The sequence below is a fragment of the Hemiscyllium ocellatum genome, chromosome 15 (assembly GCF_020745735.1).
Source record: "Hemiscyllium ocellatum isolate sHemOce1 chromosome 15, sHemOce1.pat.X.cur, whole genome shotgun sequence".
In the NCBI taxonomy this organism is placed as follows: domain Eukaryota; kingdom Metazoa; phylum Chordata; class Chondrichthyes; order Orectolobiformes; family Hemiscylliidae; genus Hemiscyllium; species Hemiscyllium ocellatum.
Window position 1 is genome coordinate 40,104,324 of NC_083415.1, and position 12,410 is coordinate 40,116,733.

The 12,410-nt window shown below is 40.8% G+C and overlaps 1 protein-coding gene across 3 annotated transcripts in view; it reads right to left on the minus strand.

Annotated features, from left to right (window-relative positions):
* The window catches only part of tcea2 (transcription elongation factor A (SII), 2), a 64,221-nt gene that overhangs the window by 35,237 nt on the left and 16,574 nt on the right, over nt 1-12,410 (minus strand). For all 3 annotated transcript variants that reach the window (XR_009645471.1, XM_060836065.1, XM_060836066.1), the window contains 2 exons: nt 11,155-11,242; nt 7,917-8,047 (listed from right to left, as the gene is read on the minus strand). Coding sequence is in view for 2 of the 3 variants with exons in the window: in XM_060836065.1 (XP_060692048.1) it covers nt 7,917-8,047; nt 11,155-11,242 (219 nt within the window). In the remaining variant the exon portion in view is untranslated. The remainder of the gene's footprint in view (nt 1-7,916; nt 8,048-11,154; nt 11,243-12,410) is intronic.

Below are 12,410 nucleotides of genomic sequence, written 5' to 3' on the forward strand. Positions count from 1 at the left end.
CAGGTATATCAATTACGATGGGATTAGAACCATCAAGGGATGGACATGATAACATCATGAATAATAGAGAGAGAGCAGATTATAAATAATTATTTCACTTCAGTATTTTGCCAGGGAGATAGAACAGGTAGGCAATACTGAAAGAGGAGATGAGTGATGAGATTAGTGTGTTTCAAGTTTTAAAAATGCAAATATGTTGAACAAACTAAAATCCTAAAGACAGCAACTTACTGGGATGGATTACATCCACATGTTTTAGAAGATTCTAATAGTAATAGCTGTGCTATTACTGTGCTTTTCCCTAATATGTAAGGAGATGGTGTCGAGGTAGAGGACTGGCAGACAGCCGGAATAAAGAAAAGATAGGCAGAATATGTCCAGGGAATTATAGACAAGTCAGCTCATCACTGATACTCAAACATAATGGAATCTCACTAAAACAAAGGAGAGAATAGAAGAATATCTAGGAATGAGAACTACAAGACTGAATAGTCAGCATGATCTGCAAAAAGGATCGATTTACTTGTTTGTTTCTGAGGTGGCAACAGGCACAGTTGACAATAGTAATACAGTTGGTGTGATTTGTTTTAACATAGCTATTTCCCAGATTGCAAACGGTTTCTGTTCTGGAGTTTGTTTGCAAGCCAGAATGTGATGTAGGACAATCTAAAATAACTGTTCGAGGAAACGGCACCCCTGTATGGGCTCGTATTCCTAAGTACAAATGTTTGTAAAGTGGGGAACCCTTTTACTTCAACAGGTTTTGATAAGGTCCCCCATAATAGACTAAAATGATTAAGATTACAGAATGTGAAACCAGAGACAAAGTGGCATTATGGATTGCTGGTTGCCTTCAAGACACAAGGCAAGAGAGTGTAACAAAAAAGTGTAACTATTTGTTTAGATCAGCAAAATTGGAAAATGGTGCTCAACAATGACCTTTTCTGGGACCATTATCTTCACAATTTACATTAAAAATTGGAATTGTGCATTCGAAAACAGGGAGAGTCAATACTGAGGAGGGAGAGTCAATACTGAGGAGGGAGAGTCAATACTGAGGAGGACTGTAACACACCATGAAGAGGATATAAATAAACTTTCAGAACAACTAAATAAAAGTTCAACACATAAATGTGACATACCACTTTTTGGTGGGAAGAACAGGGAGGTCACTAATTCCATGAAAGGACCAAATCTAGGTGAGGTGTAGAATCAAAAGGGACCTGAGAATACAAACACACTGAATTGCTAAAAGTTGTGCCACAGGTTATCAAGGTTTTTTTAAAAAAAGCAAAGTACTCTGAATTCTATCAGTCTAGGAATAAAAATTAGGGAAGTTATGTTAAACTACACTGCCTGCAGTTCTAATGGCCACATTGCAAAAAAAAACAGAACCACTGAACAAGTTGCAGATAATATAAAAAGCTAACACTAGAAATACATAGGTTTACACATCAGAAAATGGTTGACAGCTTATGATTCTTTAGTCTTGAAAAACAGGTCCAAGGGTAACCAAATATGTCTTTAACATTATGGAAGTCAGGGAAGGGTAGGGGGGAAAAAAACAGGCAGGTAGTGGGAGTGGAGGGAAAAATAAAAGTCAACTGATGGGGAGTAGGGGTGGAAGAGACAAGGAGAAAAGAAAGATAAACGCAGACTGACAGAGACAGTACGTGATTAGTCAGTTATTAAAAAAACAAAGAATTCCGAAGAAATGAATTATTTCAAAGATTGATAAAAATGTGAAATTCTATAATCACAGGGAATGAAATTAATGAAACAAATATTATACATGCATTCAAGCAGAATGCTGGACCAAGCATTTGAGGGAAAAGGTTAAATTATTTTTAAAAAATGGAGGAGCTATATTGCCTCCAGCTGCTCTGCTGAGAAACTGCAAGTGAATGAGTTGGCATGCCCTCAGGGGCAGCTGTATAGCTTAGAGGAAACACTGGAGAGGTGGATGATAATAAAACCAACAAGGAGTGATTGGACCAAAAGCCCTGTTTCGATAATGCACATTTTGACAATACTGTCACTTTAAGAGGTGATTTCTCCTGGTTGTAAGGCAGAGATAATGAGCTGTCTCTAAGAGGGAAAACAATTTATGAGACCTTGGTGTTGGATTTTAAGTTGAAATAATCAAAGCAGCTTGGGTGCAGCCAGCTCTCTCAGACCAGGCTTTCTAGTTTTTAAGTTTAGTTTTAAGCAGAAGCCATTTGGGTCTCAAAAGAGTTGGATATCTCAGTGAATATCTCCTAGTTGCTATTCTCTCTGAATTTTCTTTTGATGTTATTTCCTCCTAGATTGGAGAACTATACCAGAGAATCTCTTTTTGCCAAGGGATGTATTTCTGGGATGTTGTTATTATACTGGAACAGTTAATAGTTACTGTACATATTAGGTGAAGTTTACCAGAAGTTCCTCTTTATTTTGTTTATATTTTAGAGATAGGGTTTAAATAAGGTGTGTTTTGTTTGATGTTAAACAGCTTGACCAGTAACATCTGGTCCACAACAGGTACCTTTAAAATAAGAAACAAGTTAAGGTCTAGGCTATCTTAAAGGTATAGGGAGTGGGTCTGGTCCATAACAATATCCTAAGAATGTGAGCATTTTCTCAACCGTAAAGTTTCCTGTATAAAACCTAAGATTCTAAACATTTTAGGCATTGACTGGGATTCATTTTATTACACAAATTCATGGCATGTCACATGGGGAAGCTGCACCTCAAAATCTCTCATTTGAATCCTGTGACAGGGCTACTTCTCCACCATTTTAGGCACTTACTGTTTCCCTCATTGGCCCAGCAACCAACTGGGAGGAGGAATTCACAATCTCTTGATCCAAGAATTGAGCACAAAACAAAATCTAGTGGAGATGTGCTGCAGCTCAGTTAGTAAAAGGTGATTGCAAAGACAAAAGTAAAATCCTGTCCAGTGGTTTTGTTGTTTGGGTTATTTGATCATTTTAGTTCTTTTGACTTGTTTGTCTCCATGGGAGAAATCACGTCCTTAAAAATGGAGGCTAAACTATGCCAGAATATCAGATAAGATAAAAAAGGTAGGGAGGGGGGACTTGGGGGAGGGGCATTGGGAATACGCTAGGTGGAAGGAGGTCAAAGGCGAGGGTGATAGGCCGGAGAGGGGCTGGGGGTGGAGAGGTCGGGAAGAAGATTGCAGGTCAAGAGGTGGTGCTGAGTCTGAGGGTTGGGACTGAGAAGAGGGGGGGGGGGGGGGGGGGGGTGGGGAACGAGAAAGCTGGAGAAATCTGCATTCATCCCCTGTGGTTGGAGGATTCCTAGGCAGAAGATGAGGTGCCATGGTCTGGCAATGGAGGATGCCAAGAACCTGCAAGTCCTTGGTGAAGTGGGAGGCGGAGTTAAAAGTGTTCAGCCTCAGGGCGGTTGAGTTGGTTGGTGTGGGTGTCCCAGAGGTGTTCTGAAATGTTCCGCAAGTAGGCGGCCTGTCTCCCCAATGTATAGGAGGCCACTTCGGATGCAGCGGATGAAGTAAATGATGTGTGTGGAGGTGCAGGAAAATTTCTGACAGATATGGAAGGATCCATTGGGGCCTTGGAGGGAAGTGAGGGGGAAGGTGTTGGCGCAAGTTTTGCATTTCTTGCAGTTGCAGGGGAAGGTGCCGTGAGTGGAGGTTGGGTTGGGGGGGGGGGGTGGTTGTGTGTGTGTGTGTGTGTGTGTGTGTGTGTGTGTGTGTGTGTGTGTGTGTGTGTGTGTGTATGTGTATCTGACGAGGGAGACCACTCCTTTCGCGACTCCCTCATCAGATCCACACCCCCCCCCACCAACCCAACCTCCACTCACGGCACCTTCCCCTGCAACCGCAAGACATGCAAAACTTGCGCCAACACCTTCCCCCTCACTTCCCTCCAAGGCCCCAAGGGATCCTTCCTTATCTGTCAGAAATTCACCTGCACCTCCACACACATCATTTACTGCATCCGCTTCACCCGACGTGGCCTCCTATACATTAGGGAGACAGGCTGCCTACTTGCGGAACATTTCAGAGAAAACCTCTGGGACACCCGCACCAACCAACCCAAGCGCCCTGTGACTGAACACTAACTCCCCCTCCCACTTCGCCAAGGACATGCAGGTCCTTGGCCTCCTCCATCGCCAGACCATGGCAACACAACGCCTGGAGGAAAAGCGCCTCATATTCTGCCTAGGAACCCTCCAACCACAAGGGATGAATGCAGATTTCTCCTGCTTTCTCATTTCCCCTCCCCCCTCCGTTTCTCAGTCCCAACCCTCAGACTCAGCACCACCTTCTTAACCTGCAATCTTCATCCCAACCTCGCCGCCCCCACCCCCTCTCCGGCCCATCACCCTCACTTTAACCTCCTTCCACCTATTGTATTCTCAACACCTCCCCCAAGTCCCTCCTCCCCACTTTTTATCTTAGCCTGCTTGGCACACCCTCCTCATTTCTGAAGAAGGGCTTATGCCCGAAACGTCGATTCTCCTGTTCCTTTGATGCTGCCTGACCTGCTACGCTTTTCCAGCAACACATTCTTAAGCTCTGATCTCCAGCATCTGCAGTCCTCACTTTCTCCCAGAATATCAGATATAATTGTCATCCACCCAGTAGTCATGCTTCAATTAAGATAATGTGTGCAACACTAATCAAATAAAATAATACAAACAAAACCCTGCATCTACAAGCACATCATGTCAAACCCAGCCATTATAAATTCCAATACATAACATGTCATGGAGTCTGTCTGCACAAACCTGTCAGGCTTTAATTATATTCTCCTGGCAATGGACAGCTGCAATGACATCACTGTTAGGTGGTGCAAATGCATGGTTACACACAATTTACATGATAAATAGAGATTTGTTTAACTTAGTTTGGGGGGGGGGGGGGGAGAAAAGAGGTTTGGTTTGTGAAGCAGCATGATGCCTACAGCATGGGTTCAAGTCCCATCACTGACTGAGGTTACCATGTAGAACTCTCCTTTTAAACCTCTCCCCTTGACAGAGATATGATGGTCTTCTGGTAAAATCACCACCAGTCATCTCTCTCTAACGAGCACACAGTTCTAAGGCCTGGTGAGACGGTGGTGTTAACACAAGATTATAAATGTGAACTCAAGAATTTGTAACAGTTAAGGACAAAAAGTACAACTTTAAAATTAGGATCCATATTGCCATCAGTGACCCCAGTCCTACTATAGCCTAGCCTCACTTAACCGGAGGAGGTTTGGAATTCCAGTATGCAACCTCACAGCATATCAACCAATTCCGTCAGTAAGTATATTTTAGAATCATACAATTAAGCTGAATAATGTGCATTTATCAAAGCTCCTTGTATGCAAAGTACAAAAATAAACACAAAGAAGTAGTTGGAGATGCTTTGATAAGATAGGTGAGAGAAGGTTCAAACATTGGAAATGACCAATTGGGCATGCTTCTTTGTGACATTTCATCATTCACATAATCACTGATATCTGTTATTACTTTTGGTAAATAATTACATTTATTTAATAAAGAAAATTTCTACAACATTTGGAGATTAGAAAACCAGAGAATGGAAATACATGAAAGCAAAATAAAAATGGATAACTTCCAGCCCAATGCCTTCAGACAAAAACAGAAGTGATTTCCTTCATAGTCTGTTTTCCCTGGAGTGTCGGAGATGGAGGGGTGGCTTTATAGAGGTGTATAAAAAAAAAAGAGGGGCATGAATAGGGTAAATAGGCCTTTCTCCCTGTGGTGGTGATGGTGGGGGGTGGGACCAGAACTCGAGACAATATGTTTCGAGGGAGAGGAGAAATTTCATGCAAAGGATGGTGTGTTTATGGAATGAGCTGCCAGAGGAAGTAGAGGAGGCTGGTACAATTACAACATTTAAAAGGCATCTGAATGGGTACATGAATAGGAAGGGTTTAGGGCGATATGGGCCAAGTGCTGACAAATGGGCAGCACTGTGGCACAATGGTTAGCACTGCTGCCTCACAATGCCACAGACCCGGGTTCAATTCCTGCCTCAGGCGACTGTGTGGGGAGTTTGCACATTCTCCCAGTGTCTACGTGGGTTTCCTCTGGGTACTCCGGTTTCCTCCCACAGTCCAAAAATGTGCAGGTTAGGTGAATTGGCCCTGCTAAATTGCCTGTAGCGTTAGGTGAAGGGGTAAATGTAGGGGAATGGGTCTGGGTGGGTTGCACTTCAGCAGGTCAGTGTTGGCTTATTGGGCTGAAGGGCCTGTTTCCACACTGTAACTAATCTAAAAAAAATGTGAATAGATTAATTTAGGATATCTGGTTAGCATGGACGAGTTGGACTAAAGGGTCTGCTTCCGTGTTGGATGTCCTTATAACTATGATTAGATGAATGTTTTGTGCTCTCCTAAAAAGACAGCAACATTAGTAGGGGAGAATAGCAGTCAACTTTCACAGCCATGAACCAGAAAAAAGATTACTGGAGGTTTCAGAGCAGTGCAACAACACTCCCTTACTACTCCAAATAATTTATAGCTGCTAAAGACATTCTAATGTTTGGAGGTTGAGAAAACTGAGTGAAAATGGGGTAATAAAAATCATAAGTCTTCTGCATCAAGTCATACACAAGTTGTAGCCTCACTGCAGCACAAGGAGAATATTTGGCCCAATGGATGAATGCTGGCTCACTGTAGTGAAATCTGTTCAGTTTCATTCTCTTGCTGGATTGCCATAACTCTATAGATTATTTCCTTTTCCAATCATTGCTTGCAAGTGTGAAAAATGTCAAGATAGAGTCTTCAGGGTCATCCCGTTTAAGTCTTCCTCATATCCCATTTGCATTTCTTTCTCCATACCTTAATTCTGCATTTCCCATGTCCATTTTTATTGGAATGGAAGGGCAACAGCTAATGTAGCAGGATAATATCATTGATCTAGTGGCAAAAACAACTGTAGAACTAGCAAGCACTATGAGAAACTTAGGGGGCTGAAAAAAAAAACTTACATTTATACATTCTCAAATATCCAAAATAGCTTCAAATTGAATTACTAAAATCTAGTCAGTCAGTCAGTCACTTATTACTTCAGGAAATGCAACTGTGAACATGCGCACATCAAGTCATATGGTCAGAAAAAAAAGAGTAGGATATCCAATTTTAGCCAGTTTGTGGAAGGAATGTTGAGATGTCACAAGTGTAATTCATAAATTACACATTAACTGCAATCACTGTTACACTGTGCAGACAAACAAACAATCACCAATTTGCACTTAACAAAACTTCTGACAGAAATAAGTAACCAGCTTTATTTTATTTTAAGAAAGTGGCTGGCATTTATAGGCAGCATATTGGACTCCCCTGCCTCTCTTTGAATCATAGTTTTAACGTCCACCTGACAGTACCTTGGTTTAACTTCTTATTCAAAAAACTGGCTCCAATGTGGCTGTCCCTTAGTACCATACTGATTACATCCAACTCATGACAATAGGACTTTGACAGATGTGCTACTAACATTTAGTCTGAATAATGGAGAAAGGAAACAGCTAGAGAGGAAAGTAGTTTTCATGGTATGATCATTATGGTTTCGATCAGAAAACAACAATCTCTGTTTCAAAAATAGCTGGAAAACGGAGGTACATTCATAACTGAGGCTAGAAAAAGTTTACACAGAGTGCTCTTAGCAGAATTGATAAAGAAAGGCAAAAAGAGCTTTTGATGACAAGATGATGATTAGAAGATATAAAGTGGAGAGGTTTTCATCATGTGGCATTCCTCTTCTGTGCCTGCTATCCAAGATCATGAAGAGCTATCTCAGCAACAGGAATACTTAAGGACAAAAGTAAATCGCAAAGCAAAAAGAGAAAACTAGGCCCTTTACAGGCAGCTTTAGGAATGAAGGAGATTTGGCAGCTTCAATTTAAGTAACAGAATAATAAATTAATGCATATTACTCACTGTCTGTTTGGAGGGCAGCCGACAACATTTCTCTGCACTTATTGCGGACAGTATCACTTGTAACAGGAACTGGAGGGAATGTGGTCATCTTTGGAGTAGTAGGTGTTCTTGGTTCTGGTCTCTTACTCGAGCTACAAGACATTGGGTTTTCATTAATTGGATCAGATTTCCAGTGAAAGCAGTCAACTTCAAAAATAAAAAAAGGTGACACTAATACTGACCGGATTTACTGAATACCTTTAACAAGGTACTATTCAGAAGACAGCTAAACAAGATTTGAGCTCATGGTGTTAGGGACAAAATACCATCATGGACAGAAGATTGGCTGATGGGCAGAAGGCAGACAGTAAGGATAAAGGAGTCTTTTTCAGGATGACTGCTGCAGAGTTTGATTTCCAAGAGGGTCTGTGTTAAGTGATGGACGAAGGAACTGAGGGCATTGTGTCATCTGCAAACTTAGCAGCAGAGTAGATGGAGAGACAGGTAGTGTTGAGAAAGCAGGGCTTGGACATGCTAAGAGAGTGAACAAGGAAGTGGCGATGGAATACAATCTGGCAAAATGTTAGGTTATGCAGTTTGCTAGGAAGAGGTGGAGATTATTTTCTAAACAGGGAAAAGCTTCAGAAATCTGAAGCACTACAGGACTTGGGAGTCCTAGATGAGGATTCTCTTAATGTTAAGATGCAAGATCAATTGGCAGTTAGGAAGGCAAATGCATTCATTTCAAGAAAGTGAGAATACAAGAAAAGGAATATTCTGCTGAGGCTCCAGAAGGCTCTGGTCAGATTGCAAATTGAATATGATGAGCAGCCCTTGGGCTAACTGATCTAAGGAAGGATGCACTGGTATTGGAGGGAGCCCAGACTGGGTTTGAAAGAATGATCCCTGGCTTGTCAAATAAGGAGTGGCTGAGAACTCGAGGGCTGTACTTGAAGATTGGAATGATTGAGTTTTTTTTGGGGGGTAGAGGGGGGAGAATAATCTGATTGGAAAAGTTATAGAATACTGAGAGGCCTAGATAGAATGGTTTTGGAGAATGGAGTATCAGAGGCTGAGGGGTGACCTTATATATAGAGATTTATAACATTGAGGGGGTACCGTTAGGTAAAGGGACAAGGTCTTTTCCATAGGATGGGAGAATCCGAACTAGAGGGCATACATTTATGGTTATAGGGGAAAGATTTAAAACAGACCTATGGGACAATTTTGTCACACAAAGGGTAGTGCACATATGGAATGAGCTGCCAGAGGCAGTGTGGAAGCTGGTACAATTGCAACATTTAAAAAGGCACCTGGATTTGTATATATTAAGATGTGGGCCAAGTGCTGGCAAACGGGATCAGTTGAATTTAGGATATCTGGTCAGCACGGATGACTATTTCCAAGCTGTACATCTCCATGATTAGGTTAGATTTTTTTTTGATTAGATTCCCTACACAGTGTGGAAACAGGCCGTTCGGCCCAACAAGTCCACACCGACCCTCCAAAGAGTAACTCACCCAGACCCATTTCCCTCTGACTAATGCACTTAACACTATGGGCAATTTAGCAGTGCCAATTTACCTAACCAGCACATCTTTGGACTGTGGAAAGGAAACCAGAGTACCCGGAGGAAACCCATGCACACATGGGGAGATTGTCTGTGTGGAGTTTGCAGTCACCCGAGGCTAGAATCAAACCTGGGACCCTGGTGCAGTGAGGCAGCAGTGCTAACCACTGAGCGAAGGTGTTTCCACTAATAGGGAAGACTAGAACCCAAAGGCACAGCTTCGAGATGAAGGGACAAGCCTTTAGAACTGAGACAAGAAGGAATTTGTTCAGCCAGAGGACAGTTAATTGATAGAACTCATTACTGCAGAGAGCTGTGGAGGCCAAATCATCAAGTATATTAAATACAGAGATAGATAGGTTCTTCATTGGTGAAGGGATCAAGTGAGATGGGGAAAGGCAACAAACTGGGGTTGTGAAACATATTAGCCACGATTGAGTGGCAAAGCAGACTTGATGGGCCAAATTCTGCTCCTACATTTTATGATACCATCCATTCCCCATGCAAATATCCAAACTAAAAAATAATTAAGGTTTTCTCTCTTTTTTTATAAGCTATAAAACAGGTTATTCAGATTACTGGGTGTTCAAAGTCAGTACAAAAGGAATATATGATACTAAGGAAAATGAATTTAAGCGACTTAGGCATTAATTTTAAGTAACTATTGAGGTTTTGTTGTTCTATTCAGAAAAAAAGCTGATTTGTTAATTATTTTCATAGAGAAAAACATTCCATTCATTGGTATGGATTACCAAAAATATTGGATAATTTGCTAAGAGAGAAACTATTAAAACAGCATGTGAAAAATTTATATATTTTTTCATATTAGTCTGGTAGAATAAACACATATGCTCAATATTACAGACAATATTTGAATATCCTTTGCATCTCAAGTCCTCAAAACTCTTATTCTCTAGAACTAAAAACTTATTTTGAATAAGAAAATCTGATGTTTGAATTTTTGGTAAAGCAATGTACAAATGGTAGGCAATTATACCTTTATCATTATCAATACCTGCATCACCATTACTACTTCCAATTGCATCCCCTCCACTACTGTCAAGTTTATTACTACATTAAAATATTCTGCACAAGTACCAATAAAACTTAACAGAAATGTCGCAAAATTGGACAAAGAAACAATACCACATTTAATCAAATGTTTAGTCAAAAATGATACCTTTTAGGAACATCTGAAAAGGAAAAAGAAAGCATTTAGGGCAAAGCTTAGAGGGTCATTTCAGACTCCATGGCCTTGGCAGCTGAGGGCACACGGACAATGTTGGAATAATTAAAATTTGGGACACTCAAGATAGCAGAATTGGCTGAATTGGCCGAATGCAAATACCTCAAGAGGGCTGTGGGCTACAGAAGACGACAGAGCTCAGAGTTGAGAGTGCATGACAAAATACATAAACAAGGATGAGGAATTTAAATTGAGGCACTGCTTAATATGGGAGCAATTATTGGTCAAACAGCACAGCATTGATGTGTATCAGGATCGGATGCAAATTAGGGCACCAGTAGTGAAATTTGGATCATGTTGTTAGGTTTTCAGAGGTTAATGAAGTCACAGAGAAATTACCCGCAGGCAATCTGAAGAGTAGGGCAACAAGTGGTTGTTCCATTAAAATGGAACTGTATGCATTATAGAAGGTAATTAAATGTTAAAAGGAGCTCTGAAAAGACCTTTGTTCTGTTGAGTCTGAAATGTTCTTTGAGGAAGATGAACATTCCTTTCTTTTGTCTTCAGCGTCTTTGTCTCCTGCAGGGCCATCTGCAAACCATTAATTTAGACAAACATCAACTACAGTACTTTGAAATTAACACACCATCCATTTAACATATAATCACTGATCTTGAGGTTTTCAAAAACACAAATTAAAACACAAGAGAAAGCTAGCCATAACTAAATAGAATTTCTGCAGACATTTAAAAAAGGAAAAGTATAACTAAAGTGTACACCGGTCTTTCAGGAAGTGAGTCGAGTGTATGGGAGGCTGGAAAAAGCATAGCAGGCTATACAACATCTGAGGAGCAGGAGAATCGATGTTTCGGGCAGGAGCCGTTCATCAGGAATGTAGGGCTCCTGCCTGAAACGTCAATTCTCCTGCTCCTCAGATGTTGCATGACCTGCTGTGCTTTTCCAACACGACACACTCTTGACTCTGATCTCCAGCCCTCACTTTCTCCTTCAGGAAGTGAGTCTGGAGAATTAATAATAGAAAATGACGAAACAATCGAGAATTGAAGAAATATTCTGTCTGCCTTCTCTGGACAGTAAAACATACCAGAAGTAATTATAAAATCAAGAGGTAAAAGGAAAGGATGATGTTAAAACAATAATTAACAGGTTAACAGTATTCAAAAAAAAGTCACAGCGCTAAAAGCTGACAAATCCCCAGGTTCAGAAGGACTTCATCTTGGGATTTAATAGAAGTGGCTGCTGAGATAAACGTACTGTGTGTATTAAATTTCAAAAATTTTCTATATTCTGAAAAGGACCCATTGTGTGGAATGATGCTTGCTTTTTCCTTGATTTAAGGAAAGAAGGAGACAAATCAGAAAACTACAGGCAATAAAAAATAGCGTTAGGAAAAATTTGAGAATCTACTATGAAAGAGGTTGTATAAAGCTGGGCACTTAAAATCTCAATGCAATCAGACAAAATAAATATTTGTTTGTGAAAGGGAAGTAATGTTTCACTAAATTAAATTAGAGTTCTTTGAGGTAGTAACTATGTGAATGAAGGGGAACCTGCAGATATACTTAGATTTTTAGAGGCATATAACAAAGGTGCCACATCATATGTTACTACGCAAAATAAGACCATGGCAAACATATTGACTTGAACAGAGGAATGATTAGCCAACAGGAGGCAGAGAGTAATCATAAGTGGGTCATTTCAGGTTGGCAAGATGCAAAGAGTGGAATGCACAGTGATC